The 22,911-nt window shown below is 38.0% G+C and overlaps 1 protein-coding gene across 6 annotated transcripts in view; it reads left to right on the top strand.

Moving 5' to 3' along the window:
• Nucleotides 1-22,859, top strand: part of atp2b4 (ATPase plasma membrane Ca2+ transporting 4) — a 74,670-nt gene extending 51,811 nt beyond the window's left edge. For 2 of the 6 annotated variants that reach the window (XM_043251845.1, XM_043251843.1), the window contains 10 exons: nucleotides 2,107-2,286; nucleotides 2,367-2,454; nucleotides 2,644-2,750; nucleotides 3,596-3,787; nucleotides 4,332-4,545; nucleotides 6,531-6,742; nucleotides 7,429-7,536; nucleotides 9,177-9,359; nucleotides 11,749-11,950; nucleotides 16,591-16,724. In XM_043251845.1, the coding sequence (XP_043107780.1) occupies nucleotides 2,107-2,286; nucleotides 2,367-2,454; nucleotides 2,644-2,750; nucleotides 3,596-3,787; nucleotides 4,332-4,545; nucleotides 6,531-6,742; nucleotides 7,429-7,536; nucleotides 9,177-9,359; nucleotides 11,749-11,950; nucleotides 16,591-16,595 (1,491 nt within the window). In that variant the 3' untranslated portion in view covers nucleotides 16,596-16,724. Of the gene's footprint in view, nucleotides 1-2,106; nucleotides 2,287-2,366; nucleotides 2,455-2,643; nucleotides 2,751-3,595; nucleotides 3,788-4,331; nucleotides 4,546-6,530; nucleotides 6,743-7,277; nucleotides 7,362-7,428; nucleotides 7,537-9,176; nucleotides 9,360-11,748; nucleotides 11,951-16,590 lie in introns of those variants that run through there. The other 4 variants (XM_043251844.1, XM_043251842.1, XM_043251847.1 and 1 more) reach the window with 3 other exon arrangements.
• The last annotated feature ends 52 nt before the right edge of the window (nucleotides 22,860-22,911 follow it).

Below are 22,911 nucleotides of genomic sequence, written 5' to 3'. Positions count from 1 at the left end.
TGTCAATAGTGACAAAATTACATGCTTCACGTGGCAGGAGATTTCTATACTTCAGGCCTCGGTTCATAATGAGACATGACAAGCATTAGTCGTGACTGGGGCAACCCGCCACATTTCATGTAATGAAATTGTATTGACCGTGATTATCATGTGATGATGATGGATTATTTGCAGAGTGTCAAGCACTATGTGAAAGTGTAGACAGGAATAGCCTCATTGGTGGGGGGACAAACTGACCTAAATCCACTAAAGATGGTAAAATAAGTACATGACAAGCGATTGAGCCGTTTTTGATTGATGATATTGGATCAGTGCAGAATTGACGTCAGTTTCCCTCCAATTAGGTGGCATATATAATTCTATAATGGAGCGCATGACTGATATTTAGGTTAAAATGATTCCTGCAGGCTTTTTTTTTTTGAGTTGTACGATCCATTTTATCTCTGTTCCATTCTACGGTGATTGAAAATTATCCTTTCTATAGGTCCACAACTGTATGGTTATTTTTATCTATCAAGCATGCTGGCTTCATTATGAGCAGATCAAGGGGAAAAAATAAATAGCTGGAAAATTTTAGCCTGGGATTTTTAGGGAATTTTCCATGGAAAAAAACCACAAACTCATTCATAGAGTCATGAAAGTTAGCAAAAACTTAAAAGGTTAAGGAAACTTTTTTTAGTGAATGTGTTTTTTTCAGTTGCTGTGACTGTAAATATTTCATCATGTAGAATTTTCTGGATTTTATGTAAGATTATATTTAAAAGTCCTTGTCGCATAAACATAAACTTATTTAAATTCATGAAAATTAACTGGTGTTTAGAACTGTTTCCATCCTCTTTCCATTCACGATACAATCAGATGCTCTGTTTTTAACCCAGTCTTAACTACAAGAGTCTGACTTTCAGTTGCTTCTCTAACAGTAAGCTCACTTAGAGCTGATAAAAATTGTTGGGCACTATTATGAGTTGATGGCGAGGGCACTATTATGTTAAGGCACGATAGTGGCAATAGCCCATGTACAGCCTGAAGTCATGGTGCCACATAGCTTGATTCTTTTTGTCCAAGTAAAAATCACTTGTGCGGTAATGATCTGAGCCATCTGTAGATTTAGTTTATTTCTGCTGTTGCAAGACAAGAGTCTACTTTTTAATGCACACACTAGTTACTCTGAATCATACAACATGTTCTTCACATGCATCATTTGTGCAGCATCTCTGTCCATGGAAACCCTGGGAGGTTTTTAATTATCTATAAATAAATGAGCTTATTGGTTCTAATTACGGGTATGGTGTGATTCATCGCAAGACTGAGTGTGGATAATTACATAGGACTCCAGCATACACACACAAAACCTCTGGATCCAGCCCCTTCATGTGTTAAGTCGTCTCTGTACCCTTTACCGCTTAACTCACACCACAAGCTGATAGGATGCCACACCAAGAGTGATTGCAGTGTCCTCATCTCTCACTGATCTGAGGCCGGCAGTGACACTGAGGAAGAAATGTATCTTGCTTGTTAGTATATGTAGTAGTTGTGAGATGTTAATGAGTGAAATATTAATTTAATGAATAACTACTCCTGATGAGTCAACAATTAGCTGCAAGAATCTGCTCAAAATCGATTGTTCAAGAATTAGACAGTGCCAGTCTTTCTTTTTTGCTCCTAGTTAATATGAAGTGAAAACAATAGCACACAATATAGTCAACATGTTTACTGTAAATAGTCCAGAATGCATTCATGTAATAATTTTAGTGACTTAAATTTTTTAGTGTGAGTTTAAGGTTTTTGTTTTTTTTCATTACCTGACTAAAATGGGGAGAATTACATTAGTAGCTGTTTATTTACCATAGGTTTTGCCATTATTGAACAACTTCCTGATAAGTAATTGCTAAATCCTCTGGTATGGATTTTCTAACAGCTTGATCCAAGTCCATCCAGACTATTTTGCATTGATCTGTTTTTCAGTTTTTTTTTATTTATTTTTTCCATTTATCAAATCTATTTATGTCCAGGTTCCACACTGGAGTGGATAGGGATATGGCAATGGTTGTTAGGCTGCTCAACATGCTTTGTATAAAGCCAAATAATGGTTCTTCTGTTCTTCAGGTTCCTGAGGCTATCTCTAAATGTCAGCGAGCAGGCATCACTGTCCGTATGGTCACCGGAGACAACATCAACACTGCCCGTGCCATTGCCACCAAATGTGGAATCCTGCAGCCTGGAGAAGACTTTCTCTGCCTGGAGGGCAAAGATTTCAACCAGCAGATTCGCAATGACAAAGGAGAGGTAAAGAGCTACAGATCTTTATCTGTAGAGGCCCAAGTCGACATTGAAAGTGCTCATTGCAGTGTTGCCTTTTTCTGTAGGTTGAACAAGAGCGTCTTGACAAGGTCTGGCCCAAATTGCGTGTTCTGGCTCGTTCCTCCCCAACAGACAAACATACTCTGGTTAAAGGTAAGATCTTAACCAATGGTTGGGTGAGCTTCTAGTTTGCTCTTTCACTGATAACGTCACTATTTAATATAAAATTGTTAAACCAAGTGTTTGGAACCACACAGGAGAAGGGGAGCTGTTGTCTTCTCTTATTGTCATGATCCCCATGTCATTTATCTTTTGTTTAGTTCCTGTGCTGTTGTCTTATAGGCATCATTGACAGCACAGTTGGAGAAACCAGACAGGTGGTGGCTGTGACTGGAGACGGCACTAACGACGGTCCTGCCCTTAAGAAAGCAGATGTTGGATTTGCTATGGTAAATAATCATACCAATAAGGTTTTTCAAATAATGGTTTTATCCATGTTTGATTGTCGTAGACCATTTGGTTTTGCTATTAAAATGGCAATAATATTGTTTTGACTTTTTATTGTGAGACAGTTGCTGGATGAGTGTCTGGCTCGTTTGATTCAGTTTTGGCAGCCAATGATATACTGTAACATAAATAGCTTTCATAACTACAGAGGTTGCGACCTAATCCCTGCCCAGTATCTCTTGCTCTGCACCAAGCCAGAATGCCTCAGGGCATCATCGCAACATGCTGTACTAACTGATAAGTGTTTGACCCCTGCTTGTTGCTCAGATGACTCTGCAAGCGATTATATTATTAATGTGCTTTTAGAAATGCGTTTTATATGCAGTGAATTCAGTTCATTTTTCTCAATCAAACATTTTATATATCGTCTAAGAGACTCTGTTTCAAAAGCAGTAGGTGCAATTGTGCTAACTGCAGAGTGAAGGACATTAGGTTGGGATGAGGGCAGGCATAGTAAATTATTTCAGAAATAGATACCCTGAAGCTGTCAAAGATATAGTTTAATTTGGGTCATCAATTTACTGTGCTGTTTGCACCCACATAACTACCACTTCGTTTCTCTGAAAATTCATTTAGCTTGAATGTCTTTATATAAAACACATCCTAAGCCAAGAAAAGGCCTAATTAAAATTCTTTTGATTTGTAGTTAGATATTCTGTCTTTCAACTTGCATTTTAACAAGAACCATTCTCAAGAATGAAGCTGCATCTGCAGTTATTCATGAAGCAGGCTGCTCTGATATTTATGAAGGCATTCTAAAAAAGCATGTGCTTTCTTTGTCTTACAGGGTATTGCAGGTACAGATGTTGCAAAGGAGGCCTCTGACATCATTCTTACTGATGACAACTTCACCAGTATTGTCAAAGCTGTGATGTGGGGGCGTAATGTCTATGACAGTATCTCCAAGTTTCTGCAGTTTCAATTGACTGTCAATGTGGTGGCTGTGATTGTTGCTTTCACTGGAGCCTGCATCACACAGGTAAATTTTCATCATTTGACTTAGCCTTCTGGGACTCAGCACATGCTTTATAATTGTTTAGTGCTTTGAAATAAAACATATGTCTACTTAATATTAATTTTCATATTGACCATTTTGATATTTGACACACTTATTTTGTCTTATGTAAAGCACATCAGATCGTTTGTCAAATGAAAAATTCAGGTAGATGCTACAAGGTTTAAACAAAATGAATAATGTGTCCTATTTAAGTTGTATTTGAGAAATTGCCACTACAGAAGGCAAAAATAAATAGCTGGGTTTTCAAGAGTATAAACACGAGAGTATTTGGTGGTTAAGCATGGTGTTGTGGGAGACAATTTATGTGCCATAATAACAGAACTCTACAAGCCAAGTATTTTATTGTGTATTTACAGAAACATTCTGAGGCCATTTAGTGCTGGTGCCAGGCTTTGGCTAATATAGGGCTGGCCAGACTTGTGTCCCTGCCTAACTATATTACATATGGCAATGCTGTAGTAATGTCTTTTCTGTGGAGTCTCACTTTGGTTTGTTTTGTCTGCAGGACTCTCCACTTAAAGCTGTTCAGATGTTGTGGGTAAATCTGATTATGGACACACTGGCTTCTTTGGCTCTGGCAACGGAACCCCCAACAGAATCACTCCTGCTGAGGAAACCTTACGGCCGAGACAAGCCCCTCATTTCCAGGACTATGATGAAGAACATATTGGGTCATGCTGTTTACCAACTTATCATCACATTTACTCTTCTTTTTGCTGGTAAGAGGCTTCTCTAATAATGGTGTATGGTGAAGTCCAAATTAATTTGGTTCAATGATTTATAATGATTATTATTGAATTCTTATGGCACTTTGAACTATAGTGAAAACTCATTGAACTTGCAATGCATTTTAGTATGGGATGTATGGTTGCTTAGCAACTAGTATTTATATTTGCAATATTCAAAGCATTAGAATTTGCCTCAAGCACCCAAACATTTTACCATGAAATGTCAGTATTGAATATTTTAGGGAAAACCTTCAAAAACCTCTTGTTAAACGCTCATCTGAAATCTCAATGGATCTAAGGATTTGTCTCTCGACACAAATTTTATACAATGCTTATTTGCAAAATTGAAATACAAAATTGAAGTTTTTGTGAATATGGAAGTTAACGTTTTGGACCATTATTGCAGCTTCGTAGGCTCTGATGCTAAATATGCTCCTTGATTAAAGGGGTCATACGGTGTTGCTAAAAAATAATTTACATTATTTTGTGTTTTTGGTGTAATGCAATATTTTTATGTGGTTTAAGGTGCGAAAAACACATTTCCATACTGTATTTTTTTTTATTCTCTAAACCCCACCTGCTGAAACGGGTTGATTATTACAAAAATCATTGTTCTGAAAAAGCAAGGTGTGCTTTAATTGGCCAGCTCTTCAGTGGACTGTGATTGACTTAATACCGCAAGCATGTGGCGGAAATGTTATGCCCTTTACCATAACTTCATGCCATGTCCCGGCGCTATGACACAAAAACCAAAAAACATAACAAACAAGGCATTTTTTGCATCAAGTGGGGACAAAATTATTTATTATCATGACTTTATTTACTTACGTTTTCTTTTTTACGTGTCGAGTTGCATCACCATTTGTAAACATAACACCATGTCTATATTTGTGATCAGAGTAACGACAAACAACAAGCACTACCCTTCACTGCTCAAAACTTGTTTGAATAGTAAGTAGCAGGTTCTTTTAATAAGAAAACATACTTATTTAACGTAACTTACTTAAAGGTTGTGAGTCAGAAGCACCAGACTGTTCTTGCAGAGGTAAAATTGCTTCACTTTATAGTCTTTATAGCAAAGCCAGCATAGGTTGCTCTGCAAGTTTTAGGAGTCAGTTTTCCGTACATGCGCTGAACTCACTCTCATATTTGGATTGAACTGTTCTAGAACAGTATTGTGAACACAACTTGACCACTGATTTTTAGTTATGTTTTCTTTTTGAAGCACAAAATAGTTTCACTTTCACAATTTTCAATTTCACATAAGTGTCTACTAAACAATGCACCACAGCAACACTACACTGAGAATAATAGTTCCGGCTTCTTTCTTTGCATGAATATTTGGGCTGTGTTTGAAAATAATCTGACTGCAATTTCAGGGATCTTATCTATACACTAACAGCTTGTAACACTCCAAAAAGAAAGGAAAATTTTAAATCTCATTATATGACCCCTTTAAAGCTAAAAGCTCACTGCCTTGCTCACTGAATTTGTCCCCCCTCATTTAAAATGGTCTGCATCTCAACTCAAACTTTCACAGAGAATACTTCTAAGTATTAGGCTGAATATCTATAAATCCCAGTCTTTGCTCAATCACAAGTCTTTGCTACAGTGAAATTGATCACATCACAGACTACCTAAAGCCCTAAAGCATGTCAAAGTGCTTTAGGAGAGTTTGCTGTAAATGTTCTCATGAAGTACTGCTGCCAACTGATTAGACAAGTTTATCACAAATTTACAGTGCCCTCTGGGTTAATGAACATCTACACAGAAGCCCTATTCTAGCAGAGTTTGAATACTCTTAATAATGTAAATGATGTCTCAGTGGTCATTAAACCTTTTTAAATTAACAGTAGCATGTATTTATTGAGTTCATTGTTTCTCCTGCCATACAATGCTTTTATTTAATTTTTTTCTAAATCAATATTAAAGTTTCACATTGCTTATTTACGGAAACCATTATTCTGTGCCCAAAGGTGAGAAGTTCTTCAACATTGATAGTGGCCGCAATGCTCCTCTGCACTCCCCGCCATCTGAACACTACACCATAATCTTCAATGTCTTCGTTATGATGCAACTTTTCAATGAGATTAATGCCCGCAAGATCCACGGAGAGAGGAACGTGTTTGAGGGAATTTACAGGAACCCCATTTTCTGCAGTGTTGTTTTGGGAACCTTTGCTCTGCAGGTATAACATTTATTGAAAATAAATGTAGAAATATAAATTTTTTAAGTGTCAACTCTCAATGCAGTCTTTATAAAAGGCTTTTTTAAAAAGCTGTTATGTTCATATGTTCAGTCCTGTCAGTGCATGTCGACTGAATTGTTTATTAGTGTGTTAAGTTGCTGCTTAGCTACAGTTAGACTATTTCCACAAATAAGTTACAAAATGAGGATGTAACTTATTAATTTTTAGTCAGTTATGTAAAAACAGATCCTAGATCTATTCTGACCTAGTTGCATAAGCCCTGAACTATAATGGTCAAATAATCAATCTTTGTTTTTGGATTCAAGTTAGACCAATCCTTTTTGTATGTATAATAAATAAATAAACTACTAAATGTTAAAACTAGTCTAAGCGGTTTGTGCAACCAGCCACTGATGTGTTTAAAGCTAGATACTTAAGCAATGTTAATTTTGTTTTAGATAAAAGTGATCATATCAAATCTTTAAATGCATTAAATAAGAATTTGTTTTTCTTTTGAATGGTTAATCATTTTCAGGTTGCTGTTTCTACTGTTTGTGCAGCTATTTTTGCTCCAACTACACAAAGTAATCCAAACACCCTTTAACCACATTAAAATAGCTGTAACTCAGTCTCTCGTGGCTTATTACTTTGCAGTAGCTAGACTAATGAAATACACCTTGTTACAGATAATCATAGTGCAGTTTGGAGGGAAGCCTTTCTCTTGCACGGCCCTCACCATCGATCAGTGGCTCTGGTGTGTCTTCATAGGAGTTGGCGAGCTGCTCTGGGGCCAGGTAAGGCAAATCCTTACAGTATGTCGTTGTTCATCACTAATCGGCACCTTAAAGGAACGAGTTAGATAGATGAGCGCATTTACAAATGACAAAGTGAGAAAGAGAGATACACAAGCTTCGAAGTGGTGAAATAATGAAAACATCACGGCAGAATGCACATGCGTGGGTGATGTGGAACATCTTTAGTTCTCTCTTCAATCCCACTGGGAGGGCATGGGAGGGGGAGGTGAAGCTGTGTGCGATTTCAAACCTGTGGGAGGGAACGAGGGAGGCTGGCAGACACAATTCCAGAGAGCAGTTGCCGCCATCTCAAAAGTTCAGCTCAGAAAGAGGACGGAGAGCTGTGAGCTTTATCATCAACCCGGCAGCACAAGGTCGGTCCTCTGCCTCCATACATCCATGTACATTTAAAACTCAGGACTGATGCATCATGTTAGGTCATCAAAAGGCCGGGGAAGTTATCAAGTACGGATAAAGCCTTTAGAGCTGCAAGCCGTCTGCTCCTTCTGGCAGTTGCATCACACATAAGCCATTTCCTACTGGGTTTCTCAGCTGGTGTTTGTGCATGTGAGCATTTGTTTGTGCGTGTACACACGTGCAGGCTCACAAACCAGATGCTGGGAACTTAAACAGTGTGGAGAAGCAGTGTGCATTCTATCCACTACGTATTAAGTTGTCTCGGTGATGTCTCGTGTCAACCAGCATCAACTGTGTCACCTACAGAGGGAATAGCGCAGAAATAACAAAACTATTTTAGAGCTACCGTAGGTGGTAGAGACTGGCATATGTGTGTACATCTGTGTTGGGAAGTCCCTTTAAAACTGTAGCTTAAAAATTTAAATAGGTTAAATTACAGCTTTTAAAAACCAAGTATTTAGCTACCAGAAAAGTTACTAATAAACAGTACCCATCTAAATTTAAGCTATGGGTGGCTTAACTGTGAAATTAAATGGATGTCTTTTGAAATGTATAGCTGCATGATTTATTTCCGAACAGAGCAATAATCATCTGTTTTCATCGATAAAGATATCATTCATTAGCTAACAGCAGCATTTAACATTTCAGTTCCCAAAAAGACCCCATAAAATTACATTTTATGACGAGGCTTTAAATCTGTTACAACGAATGAATTATCTTGAAGATATGACCAAAAATACAAATTTAAAACAACCATTTTCTACCATTTGTATTTTAAATTATACTTTATTCTTGTAAGGGCAAAGCTGAATTGCTCTAGTCTTCAGGGTCAAAGGATCATTCTACTGTGCTGATTTGGTGCTTAAGAAAGATGAATTATCAATGTTAAAAATTGTTTTGCTGCTTAATATTTTTGTAGAAATGGTTTTATTTCCAGGATACTTGGATCGATAAAAAGTAAAAAAAAAAAAATGTAAACACTATCCACAAATGACACCAAACGTTTTGACCAAGTTTAATTAAAATTTTGCTTTGTAACGTACAAAGAACTTACGGTCAAATGTCACAATGATTCATAAAATCTTTGCCTTTATTCACCACATTCTCAGCATCCTGTTCTCGGAAAGCCATCCATAATCTCAACCGCTGTGCTAATGACTATTTGACGAGCTACAGTTGCCATCACTTGACCCCATTTTTCCCTCTCTCTTCTCATTCTCCAGTTCATCTCTGCCGTTCCCACACACCGCCTCAAGTTCCTGAAAGAGGCTGGCCACGGCATCCCCAAAGAGGACATCCCCGAGGAAGTGCTAACCGAAGGTGCGGATGAAATTGACCATGCTGAGATGGAGCTGCGCAGAGGACAGATCCTATGGTTCAGAGGACTCAACCGCATCCAGACTCAGGTAAGCTGCTTTTTGTCTCTTCTTCCTTCCTGTCTCTTCCAGCGGTTGTGCCAGTACAGATTAGAAATAACTTAAATACAACAGCACTGACCTATACACAGTTTGTTTTGAGAAAATGTTTTAGCCCTTTGGCGACTCAGTTTAAATGTGGTTTATTGGTATTTTCAGTACGTTTTAACAGTTGCTTTGCCACTTGTTTTTTCACATTAAATGATACCAGACATTAAAGAATGTCAAGCAATTTTTTATTCATCCTTAATTTATTATCAGAATATTTTTTTTTTCCTTTTAAATATCTAATACATTGTATGTACAGCAAGAGATTAAGAAAAAAAATACACTGTTTTTATTATTATTTAGCTAAATAAATGAATATGATCATCAACGTTAATAAAAAAAATTGGTTACAGTCATTCCTTTTTTTTTTTTTTTTTTTTTTTTTTGGTTTGATTTATTTTCTTTTTTTTGTTTTGAACAACAAACACACTTTTTCCAGCTCCAAACAGCATGTACATTATAATCTTCGTTATTAGTGAACATTCTAGATAGCCGATGGCTGTTTTTGTGTAGACATCACCCTAGTGGCCTTCAAGCATCTCCATGGGTTCATTTGTGGAAAAGCATTTCTCTTAAGACTAAGCAAGAGACTTTTGAGCTGCTTAGGTCTCACAGGTTGAAAAGCAGTATGTGCCCTGGAGATGACACTTTTGAAATGCCAGTGGGGCATCCCATGTCTCTCTGACTATATGCACAGTCTGCCTGGAGATAACTGGGGACTGTACAGCAACATTTGCTCGCTTTCATCAGAAGATGTGCGAGGAAACGACTGGGAACAGACTTTTTTCATTTTTTTTAAAGCTGTTGATGGAGGCCGTGTGGGAGGACCTCCTTTCACTTACCATTGCCTTCATACATGACACAGTGTTGCAGCGCACAAACAATGAGTGGATTCAGTGAGAGGGTTCACAGATGTATTTATCTGGATCCTCCAGGAGTGTCTGTGTGTTTGTGGGCGATCTTTCGGAGAGGGCGTTCTGTGCCTATTAAGAATGTTCTATAGCAAACACTATGGTAAACCACCCACCAAAGATTGTCAGTGTATTCCACGGGCACTGATTTATCCCTATAGATTTGCTTCCTGTCACTTCTGAAAACAACATATTAATCTTAGCTTTGTTTTCATTTTGTATCGTTAAGAAATGTGTAATTTTCCTTTCAGCAATGCAGCAGGTCATGGAGAATTCATGTTGCCATGTGGGATCGTCTTAAACTCTTTTCTTTTTTTTGTTCTTGTTCTTACTCCACTATTTGTTACAGCTCTCGTCATATCATTTGGGTTGATTAGGAATATTTTGGAGTAAAACATTTATATATTGATGTGTTAGACAAAATTTGAAGTTAAAAACAAAAAACTAATCGCCTCTACTTGTTCTTGCAGAAGTTGCTATTTTAATTATTAATGGTTTATTGGCAATAGGCTGAACCTTTTAAAATTAATGATTTAAAAATGTATATTAATACATACATTTTTACATAATTATGCTATATTTTTACTAGGCAAGTACTTTTTAATTGTATTATCTAATTGTTACATTTTATTTTAACTTATTATAATTTAACATTTATCTACAGTATTCCCGTATTAGCCTGAATTTCAGCAGTCTTAAATAGCGTACTTTCATTTTCATTGTATAATTTTCTTTTGTCTAAGGCAAGTTAATTGAGCAGTAATGTGTAAAGGGGTTTTTTAACTCCCCTGGATATGTCCGGACCCCCTGTGGTTTCAGATCACCATCGAATTCTACCAGACAACCCAAAAAAGAGGCCGAACTGTCTTCTCATCCTCCTCCTCCCCTCCTCCCAACCCTTCGCTCTTATTCCTGATCGCGAGCTGTTGAACTGACCGCAAAAACACTACTCTACTAATTAGCTTCTTATCTCTCCCCCTCGCCCAAAGTCCCACCACCCCACTTTTAAAATCCTCATGGATTTCTATTTTATCTGTCATGCATGGTTAGTGGTACACAAAGAAAGAAATAATTGGCACACGTACAATTCAGACTCATCAGTACTTCATAGAGCTAGCTTTCTTTGTGCTCCCTGTCTTTTCACGGACATCTTCACAGCATTTCCTTTCTCCTGGAGAAAAAATAGTTCTCCACATAAAACTTTCCTTTTTATCTTCCTGCGCCAGCCCTTATTCCTGCCAGACTCACGCAGTACTAACAGAACTTTTTATTTGTGGGATGAGGGAATGTTCTCTTTTTCTCTTTCAAATAACACATTTATCTGCTCTAACCACTCCTTTTGGCCCCTTGGTCTCTGTCTTTCTCTGTTTCCTTTTCTTCCTCTGTGCCCCCCCCCTCGGTCCTCTCCCTGTTCTTTGCAGATGGACGTGGTTTATACATTCCAGACAGGCCAAACGGCGGTGCCTGGGGCCCTGCGTCGCCAGCCCTCCGTGGTCAGCCAGCACAACGACGCAAAAACTGTTTCTAGCCCCACCCATGTAGGGATTTCCTCTTCCTCCCTGTCCGCGAACTCTGCTGCGGCTGCTGGGCCGCCCGCCCCTGCTTCCTCTTCTACTACAGGCAGTGAGTGCCACATAACACACCGGCAAACTAGCAGTGCTGTTGCATGATGGCAATGCTGAATGCTTTCGTGACTTGCCTGTTATCCTGCAGTAAATCAGTAACCACCCTTTTTAGATTGCTTTTCCTGTCTCTCTTCCTCATTTTCATTCTTTACATTTTTTTGTTTGCCCTCATAATCTCCCAGCTAACACTCTTTCTACTCATTATTTCGGTTTCTTTCTCATTCACATTGCATTTCTTCCAATGCCTGACCTTGTGCATCGTGTGTGTGATTTGAATGCAGACAGCCTTGTTGATGTCTGCATGCGGAGTTACCAGTGCCAGTTTTCCAAACATATAATTTAATTATTTGGTTTCTGTCATTTAAGAGAAATAATTTTCATTTTTATTATTTCCCTTTTTTCCGTTTTATTTATTCCCAGTTTCTAGTAGCACTGTGTCCTAATTACCTAATGAAATGAAACTCAGCATAGTTGGGATGCAGCGTTAGATCTGAACGTATGATCAGTTGCAGCATGAAAAGCTTTAGTGCAGGCATCAAATTACTCCATTAGCCTATTGCTATGCTAAAGCAGAGTGGGGTTAAATGCCACAGGACACAGTGTGCTAGTCTGTGCAGTCATTTCTTTGATGACCTTGGTGTTTCAACAATTTTGATGCGTCTTCACACAGCCTTTTGTGTTTTTGACCCGCACAGCACAGTCACTGTCTGATGAACCACCGGACAGAGAGACAGATGCAGGCCATTCACGGTCCTTCCTGTTTTTTCCACTCTCATGCTCTGTACTTCAGTCACATTACAACTCTTCTCATCTCTCTCTGACTCTATGCTTTTGGACAAATTCCAAATGGTGTTTCTTTTTCTTTTTTTTCTTATGCCGTTGAAGGGGATGCCACATATAGCATCATTACAAATAAAAGTGAGCAACTGAATCGCTTCACTAAGGACCCTTTAAAAAGTATGCTAGCAAATGGTGTTTGTGACTGTTTTCTAGACCTATTTGATATCTTACCTGGTATTTACTTTAGTTTTCTTTATATGCTATTATAGTTTTTTTTTTTGGTTTTTTTTTTAATAATGTATATAATAGTTTTTTATTTTTATTTGAGTTGTTTTATATACTAATTTTTTTTTTCTTTCCATTTTTGCTAATTTAATTAACGTTAATTGTATCGATTCACCTTAAACATTCCATTTAGTTGGCAGTTTATTTATTTCTTTATTGATTGATTGATTGATTGATTTATGGTGTTGCGAATGCACTTATGAGCCCTACACCCTTTCGAGTGCTCCCTATAGTTAGTGACGCCCCCTTCCTTTGGAATTCGCCACCTTGTTCTCTTCTCCAGCACAGTCTCTCGTTTTAACACCAGACCCTCTCCCTCTTTTCACAACTGCTTTCACACACTCACTCACACTCTTCTCTTTGTCTTTCTCTCTCCTTCGTTCGCAGCCCCACTCTCGCTCTCATGCTTTTCAGCCCCCTCATCACACCTTGTGTCTTCTGCTCTGACACGTTATGCTCTGTCTCCATCTCTCTTCATTGATATTCTGGAAGGAGCTATGAGTCACGGGCTGTTTTGTTTTTTCCTGCTTTCCTTATTTAGGTTGCATCAGTAGTGCTTTTCGCATTACACATCTAAAAGTGTGCGTTCACGCTCAAAGCAGATAGAGGGTCAGAGGGTTCATTTCACCATAGATGGGAGCAATCCAAATATACAGACAGCTGGTAGGAAATTAAAGGTTCGATTAGGTTCAGTCATTTTTAAAATAACCATGTGAAATTGGACAGATGCATTCCAGCTATATCCTGCCAAGCAGTGCATTCAAATGTTAACTGGGTTTTCTACAGAAATGTGAATTGTTCAGAGTGGTTTTTAGTGTCGATATTCAGTAGCTTGGACGTTGGTAGGCAAAATATGTGCAAAAATATGTATATACAAAAAATATCATTAAATAGTAGTATTGCTTTTTATACAACCTATAATAAGCAATTATTATTGCCTTCATACAAGTGAGCAATTATAGTTTTGTATCATAGGAGTATCATTTTAGATATACAGTAATTTTTTTTTAGTCATCCAAATTAGTGATTCAAGACACAAGGTCTCTGGGAATTTATGAGGATAGAGTAGATGCTTCACAAATGACTTCAGCCTGCTGTTGCTGCATTTTTCACAGGCTAATGGAATTTAGTAACTTAGCAGACATTCATTTTGCACATTCTCTGCTTCTGATCCCTTCCTCTCCCTTCTGGGTTGGTGTGCTGGTATTTCATCTCTGCTATTTTAAACTAAGGCAGAAATAGTTATACCGACAAAATAAATGTTGTCTTCCAGGACGCAGTGAGATTTGGTTTCAGGTATCACAGCGTAGTCAAGCATCTGACATGCAGCTCAGTTTTACGCGCAAGGTTTACTCTGGCTTGGAAGAGAAAATCGAGAGAAAAAGCATGACCGACATAGCTGCGTGGTACAAGAATGTAAACCTGAGAAATAAACAGGGATTGAACGGACCAAGGCGCTGCTGATTGGCTGAGCAGCCAGGGCAGAGGGTTCTTCAGACTTGTTTGTTACCAAGGGGAAAATCCTCCAGACCCTCACGAAACAAGTTACTCCATCTCATATTTGTCTTTATGGTCGTTCTCAAGGTTAAAGCCATAAAAATTGCAAGAGAGCGATATTAGTTTCTGACGTTTTGCCACACAGCACAGAGAGTCTCAGAGAGACCCAGAGCGTATGTTTTGAAGGACTGGATGCACATGCTATGCATTTTAATGCTGTATGCTTGTACTGTGGGAAAAAAAACTTAAATGACATCCTCAAGCAAAGGTAATGGTAACTTGACTGTACAGCTCTAGGCAAGGATCCCTCTTATGCACACACAATGGCCTGTCAAAACCCATTACCACAAAATGACCTGACAAACTGTTCTGTTAGCATTCCTGCATGTAAAGCAGCATACCTCTCAAAAGTCCTCTCTATTGGTCTGCATATTAAGTCTTTAGACTTTTATACCCATTGTTTATAGCCATCGTACAACATACGTTTTTATGAAGCATTCCAACCAGGAATCAGAATTAAAAAAAAAAAATGTATACGTGTGTGCATGCATGTTTGTGTTTCACTTATTTGACAGCATCTGCTCTGTTCTCTCTCCACCTCCTAACGTTTTTCTCCTTTCAGTGCCCTCTTGATTTCACCCCTTCACCGGTCTTACCTCTCTCTTTCACAAAAACAGAACTCCTACTGGTAGGGGTGGGCGTTAAAGCAAAAAATGAAATTAAAAAGCACCATGAAAGTAGTCCGTGAGACGAGTTTTATAGCCATGCAGTAGGTTTGTGTGAGGAACGGACTGGAATTTATGATGTTATTAAATTGAAGAATGAAGATCAATGAAGAATATCAAAACAGTGGATAAATATAAAACAACTGATCGTATGTAAAACAATATATTTTATATACTTTTGTTGCAAGACATGCATTTGTTTGAAAGAATACAGTGATTTGATTTTTTACTTTTTTTTGTAGAATCATGAGTAGTGTAGTTTTGACCAGCAACTCCCATGTTAATTTTTTTTTTTTTTTTTAAATGTTAGCTGATTGCTTTAACAGTAGCTCTGTCTTTAAATCAATTACCCTGTGGAGAAAATAAATGGAATCTTTTTCATGGCAGTTGCCCTCTATTAAAAATGCTAATTTTTGAGTTGAGCCACTTTTAATGCAACAAGTAATTAATCAATTAAAATCTATTAAAGTCTCCTCACCATTACTTTTATTACTTCAAACAAAATTAGCTAAAAGCAATTTTGAATTTTTTTTTTTTTTTTTTTTTTTTTTTTTTTTTTTCATACACCCAGTTTAACATTGTGGATGTGTATAGTCCTTTTAGAGGCACTTAATGGCTATAAATAGTCAGTTAATGCAGATGTCGTTTAATGCTCACTGAAGCAGCTCACGCAACCTGATTGTTTATTGCCATGGTTAAATACAATTAACGTTTGTAGAAAATCTTGCGTTAGCAACAGTAAACCTCCCTACTTTCTTCCCTGAATGTAATGAGATTTGGCACATTTCTTTTTTTTACCATGCGCCGGCGTTTTACACAATGCTCCATTTCTGCAATTGACCATTTCTACCAGTGTAGCGATCCGACAGCTGTGTCGCCCACCCCTACTTGACAGGCTTTCATAAACCCAAAAGCGATTCGGAACATCTGTCGTTTTTTGGCTCCCAAATATCTTATTGAACAAACATCGGTTGCATGTCCGTGAGTGATTTTGTGATTGTGGTCATTTAGTTTTCAAATGTTTCGAAGCTTGCGATTGATATGGTTGTGTCCCACTTACAGTTTTATGCTATGCCTGATTTCCTATTTCACTCGCCCCAAATAGGAAATTGCATCACAGTCGTGGTTTGTATTCATTTTATTCCCGGTCTGTGCTGTTGTCTTTTTATGTTGCTTTTTATTTGTTTGTTATTTCATAAGGAGCTTGAGCGCTATTGTGAATATGAAATCATCTCCCACCGCTGACCATGTTTTTTGTTCCTCTCTAGATCCAGCGTGTCCCGCTCTGATCGCGCCAATACGATCCCACTAATTCCTTCTTCTCTTTCTGTCTCCCAACTCCTCGCTGCAGATTAAGGTGGTGAACGCATTCCGTAGCTCCCTATACGAGGGCCTAGAGAAGCCAGAATCAAGAAGCTCCATCCATAACTTCATGTCCCACCCTGAGTTTGTACCCCTCTCCGAGGAGGAACCCCGCGTCCCCACGATAGACGAGGGCTGTGTAGAGATCGAGAACCTTCCCTCCTCTTCCAGAAACGGAGGGGGCGGCGAACCCCCGGGCCGCTCTCTTCACAGCCACGAATTCTCCGTGTGAACCTCCCATCGTTCTCCTGTCCCGAAATCATCGTGTTTTTATTTTTTTTGTGTGTTTTGTTTGTTCTGTTTTTAAAATCTGTGCAACACTCCTCCGGTGGAGCCCTGCTGATGCACATCTGAGAGACAGCAGCACCTACAGCAGCCGATGGGGCGACTGAGATCCCTTTTTCCTCTGCTCCTTCCTCCCCACCCCTCTGCCCCTCTCGACTTGCACTGTGTCGGCAGCAGCAGCAGCGCTCTGTAAGTACATGCGGCTGTGCTGCAGCCCATGTGACGTATGGCCTAACTTACACACTAGAGGGCGACGCTGCGGCAAACGCCCTCTCTCCGCCTGTCACTGGCATTTTTATCTCTTTTACAGTTGTGATTTTTCTCATTTTTATATTGTCATGTCTCTGGTCTTGTGTAATGCTGTAATCATTTTTGTTATTTGTCCCAGGACTCTCAGTTACAGCTTTTTTTTTTTTCCTGTTGATACAGCCGATAATATTCATGCACTCAGTTGCTATTTGAATAGATTTCTTTTTTTTTTTTTTTTTTTTTCTCTCTCTCAATTTGCTCTGTTTTAAGGTGGTTTGAAAAACATGGCAGTGAAGCTACTCATGTTGTTTTAGTTTTAAAAATGTTTTTATGCTATAATGGACGTTTTAAGTGGTTCAGACACTACATTCATGTCATGTGTTCAGACATTGTCACATACGATGCTGTTAGGCTCATTTTGGGTATTCTGTCACTTTATATGTACAGATTTAAGGCTGCTATAGTGAACGCTAGCAGAATAAAAGACTATAATAAATATACTCGATAGCCGAGTTAAGAATACCTGATTGGCTCTTAAGGGGGCAGGGAGGGTCATCCTACACATCATCTCATCGGAATCGCACCCAATGGGCATCTCTAGTCTCTTGTTAATGCTCATCTGCCTCAAAACAAATGCCCAGTTTAATTGACCAAGTACTTTATCAAAGGTACAGCACCTCATCATTAAGAGTGCATGTATCCGTCTTTAGGTTCATCCGTGTCTGATTGTATGGGAATGGGAATTGTATTACTAACCTTAACGGGATATAACGACTAATGAATAGGATTTTCTTTTTTCTCTTTTCATCCTTAGAAGAAAAAAAAATGCGATAGAGGTGATTTCTGTATGCGTGTACTTTTAAATCCAGTCTTTTCTCACCTCAGCTCTGCAATTAGGTGTTCTCCTTGCTATCTAACATCAGGCTGTGCTCCACATAAGCTCCAAGTTACTCAGACGGCACTGGCAGAGCTCCAAAATCCCATCCCTGAACTTAGCCTGCGAGGGTAAGGGTACTGCACGTAGTAAGCATGCTTTTGCTATTTAAAAAAAAAAAGAAAAAGAAAGAAAACACTTCAACAACACAATAGCATGCAGCAAGGGCCTCTGTTGGGCCCTTTGAGCTCCGTTTGAACCTGGATGACAAACTAGATTGGACTGTAAGAGTGCGGCCTCAACGACATGTGCTTTTTATTAGCCAAAACATACTACTGCCATAGACCGACCTTCCGCTCATACCGATCTAGGTTCGATGGATTCCTCAAATTACACCTTTTTCTACTTGCTCAGAGCCATATTTTATAGATTGTTCTTTTATATCCCATTGTTTTTGCAGTTTATTTTGTATTTCCAACCAAATTCGAAAAACACACAGAGAGTCACTGCCTAAAGAAAAAAGGAAAAAAAAAACCTAGATGGACCACTTTAATGTTTACGGAAAGGTTCCACAGCAGTCGGCTGATGCTGCACTTCCCCCTACTGGCAGTTTTTTGTTATTTCGCTTAAGTGGAACATGGTATGTTACTGTGGGGAAGCATGCATGAATTTCATATAAAACTCAATGTTTTGTTCCTTTTTTACAATTGTTCTGTATTTTTATATTAAGTACTTTTTAATATTTTGGGAAAATATATAAATATAGGTGTATAGGCCAGAGAGTTTGGTGACATGACAAATTAGCAAAATAAGCAGTTGAGTACATATTGCAGTTTATATATATATACATATATATATAAATATAAATATTTATGCCACGTTTGTAACCACATGCGGTGTCAGATTTAATGTCCAAGCTGAGAAAGTTAAGTGTTTACTGTAAAGTCAAGGGGGTCTGGTCGAATCGTCTAACAGAAGAGTGAGCATTTAATGGCCTTATCCCGAATAGCGTACTCCAAATCTGCAGCCCCAGATAGATGTTTGAAATATTATGATTTGCCACCTAATTGGAATCTGTTATGAAAATGTTAATCAAAGCTTTTGAGGTTTTCGAACTCGACTCCTATGTTTTTGGTAAAGCATAATTTATTTTCTGTGAGACTTCTGTTTCACCCATTAAAGTGGCAAAGTGTCTCTATGGCAAAAAAAGAGATTATTACAGTGCGTATTCTGTGTTGTCATTTAACTTTGTTTTTGTGAAAACTTTTTTTTTTTTTTTTTTTTTTTCGTCATACGCAGCTCTGGATATAAACGAAACATACGTACTGTATGTTACTCACAATGTATTTGACTTGTTGTGGAAGCGGTCGAAAAGGTTTCCAGTTAGAGCTTTATATAAATTCTGCCAAAGTGTTGCTTTGTACAGTCAGTTCTGACTTTTGTCTATGTCCTTGTTCATTTGGAATAACTTATAACTGGATTTCACCCGTATTTGGATTTCTTTCCCACAAGGATCTAAAATATGCCCCCTTCACTTCTGTTTTTGTTCATTACTTGATCAGAATGGATGCAGACAAAAAGGGGAAACGATCAAAGCCATTGTCTTTCTTTTTATTTTCTTATTCTTCCCTTTAATAGCTCTTTATAACGATTTCTGTTATTGCACATGTTTTTCTCTCTCGCATTGTGTAAACTGAGAATTGCTTCAAGGTGTCGTGCAATAACTTTTGAATTTTACCGCATTACTACTCTGCTGAAGTTGTCTGACAGTTCTTGTTTGCTTGGTTGGGGACGGGAGGAAATGATACACCACAGCTGTAAATAAAAGATTGTTTTAAAACTGGAATATAACATTAAGTTATAACCACTTATTTTGCATATATTTAGTCCATTTACATCTGATGTTGAGTGAAATGAAAATTGTATTTGTCTGCGGGGAAAGCAGTCAATAGAACATCTGATTTCTGTAATTCATATGAAACACAGTAATATATACTGCTGTTATTTTTGTATAAACATAATATCATCGATGTGGCATGCATTACTTATAAACAAATTGGTGGTTCGAAGCAATATGTACAACCTGGTGCGATTGGTATTTTTAGTGTCCTGTGTAGCTTAAACCACGCTGTACTTGAGGAAAAAAAAACTGCATTGGAAAAAAAATCGTAAGTGTTCAATATATGTGTTCAATGTTCTGCATGATTACATATGGAATGAGGCGTCCCCAAATGTTTACTTGTTTCCAGAGTGAATGTGACACACGTACGTACGCACACACACACACACACACACGCACACACGCATCAATAGACTCTACGAAGGAAACACACACTGACTCGATGCTGTTTCAGAGAAGAACGTTCCGTACCGAGGAGATGAAAGCATCTCGTTTCTTGTCTAGACATCACGAGAGAGCACTACTCCATTAAGTTTCCTAATTACTGGGGTGTGGGAATTGGGGAATGACTGCCAGAGTATGTGCTTGAACAATCTCTGGTCTTTTTACCAGTTACGCTTCGCTTCGTTACTTTTATAGCCATAAGCAGTGGCTGTCGATTGAACTGCTTAATTGCAGAGTGGTACGAGCTTTGATGTTCCATCACCTTATTGTGTGGGTTACCGACTCCATCCAGACAGCTCCCTCTCATCCATGCATGATCCATCAAAGATGAAAGACGCTAGCGCAGTACAGCTGAAGGACTTGCGTTTTCAAGGTAGGCAACAGTCGTACTTGAGTCCCCATCTCACTTTCCTGAAATGCACTGATTCCCTTTACTCTTTATCCTTACTCTTCTCCTCTATTTGAGGGCTTTGAGAGAGAGAGAGAGAGAGAGAGAGCATTGTTTAATAAACTAGTTAGTTATTCCATTAGCCAATGAATGTGTAGTGTTCAATTCAAAAACACAGGTTTTTTTTTTTTTTTATTATTGATACATGTCAATGCATTCTTAAAATTAGATTGGTTCCGTAACATTTATCAAACCTTTTCATTCCACAAAAGGTTCTTTACAGTGAAAGAACGGTCCTTTAGATTATTAAAACGCTCTTCATGCTAAGAGGCTGTTCACACAGAATCTGTCCATTTCGCCACATATATATATACTTTTTTTTTTTTTTTAGCGTGAAAAATTACTAGACGTCATTAAAAAAAAAAAAAGTCAAAGTAAGGGCCTTTTTCAAAAACGAGGCCTTTCATTTTAACCATTGCACTTCATGTGTGTCACTTTTTTTTTTTTTTTTTTTTTTTTTTTTTAGCTAGTGTGCATTCTGTGTGAAAGACCTCTACAATGGTTCTATTGAGAACTGTTCACTGGCAGGTTCTTCAGGCAGCCCAAAATGGTTCCTCTATGGTGATCTCTATAACCCCCCGTTTGGAACCTTTATTTTTAAGAGTGTAGATTAAAGCGCGTCATTACCATTTGTTCTCATCAAAAGCAGAATCATGCCATTAAAGACTTAAGCTATTCAAATTAGGCTTATGCGTTACGTTTAATACTTTTTCTGAACAAGATCTCTCTTGAAGGACAAGGGCTTTGCTTAGCAAGGGATAAAATGTTGGGAAAAAATCAGTTTACAGTCACTTTACAGATACAGAAATGTAGTGTGTTTTGTATATATGTATTTTTTTTTTTTTTTTTTTTTTTAACATCTCTAGGATCACAGAAGTGCCAATGGACCACATGGACAACCTGCACCACTGTGTCTGATTGATTTAGTCCTGAGTAGTTGATTAAAAATGAGAAAACTGTGTCTTTGATCATGGGTTTGGGAAAAATGCGGAGGCCTTAATTGATTCCAACTGAAAGTGAATATGTTTTGCATTTATTTTGAATAATTGAATTGAAAATGTCGACTGGTGAATCTAAAAAGCCCAATGTGTCCCGGTGTCATGTATGTGTTTACAGTCTCTTTAAGATGCCAGAGATTATGTTCTCACCTAATGTAATGTAGATTTAAGGGCTATAAGGTGACAGTAGGGGGGATACACTGTTACCGAATATGTGTCTAATGATGAGAAGTTGACTCAAAATGTTCTTGTGAGAAAGAAGTGTACGCTTGGTTTGTTTTCCATTGTCAAAGTGTGCATTGAGCTAATTTTGATCCATGCTAAATTCATGTAAAGTTGACCCAGCTGTGTCGATCTTAATGCTGCATGAATGGGGAAAATCACCATAAGCAGATGAATTACCATTTCATTAGTTGTCGGTGCGCTTTTGGAGTGAGTAGTTGAGTATGTGTTTTAGATTCAGACAACAAAGTGTGTGCTAGAAGAGAAGATCTTGATTCTTGATCTGACGGTCACAGTGTCTGCGGTCAGTGTGTGTTTTAATTGGCGGGGGGAGTAAAAAAAGTCCAGATTTTCTTGAGCCCTTCTTTCATTTAGCTTTTGTGAGAATCATTATCATGCTGAAATGTCAGTCCTGCTTGCTTCGAACTATGCAACAGATTCATTGGATTAAAATATGATGAATTATTTATTCTTCTCTTAGCTGTCATAACAATGCTCTCTCTCTCTTTTCCTTTCTCTGTTTCTCTCTCTCTGTACGCTTGCTTTCTTTCGTCGAAGTGAATTCAGTCATGCCCATATTTCATTATTTATACTAACGCAAGTGTATTATCTATGTAATGTATGTGTGTGATGTGCACACATTCAAGTTTTCTTTACTTTTTTGTAATATATGATCATGTGGAATGCCTTGTTCTTTATGTCCTGTCGTTTAAATCTAACAGAACAAAATGAAAAAAAAAAAGGATAATCAAGCAATTGAAGTCAAAGTTATATAAACTATATATACATATATACAAATCTCTATATATAAATAAAGCCATTAGAATTTGAAATACAATGAGGCTCATGTCCTTGTTTCTTGTGACAACTCCTTAAAAAAAATATTCAGT

This window comes from Puntigrus tetrazona, chromosome 11 (assembly GCF_018831695.1).
Source record: "Puntigrus tetrazona isolate hp1 chromosome 11, ASM1883169v1, whole genome shotgun sequence".
Lineage (NCBI taxonomy): Eukaryota > Metazoa > Chordata > Actinopteri > Cypriniformes > Cyprinidae > Puntigrus > Puntigrus tetrazona.
Note: the sequence above shows the minus strand (reverse complement) of the source record. Positions and strands in the feature narration are given on the sequence as shown.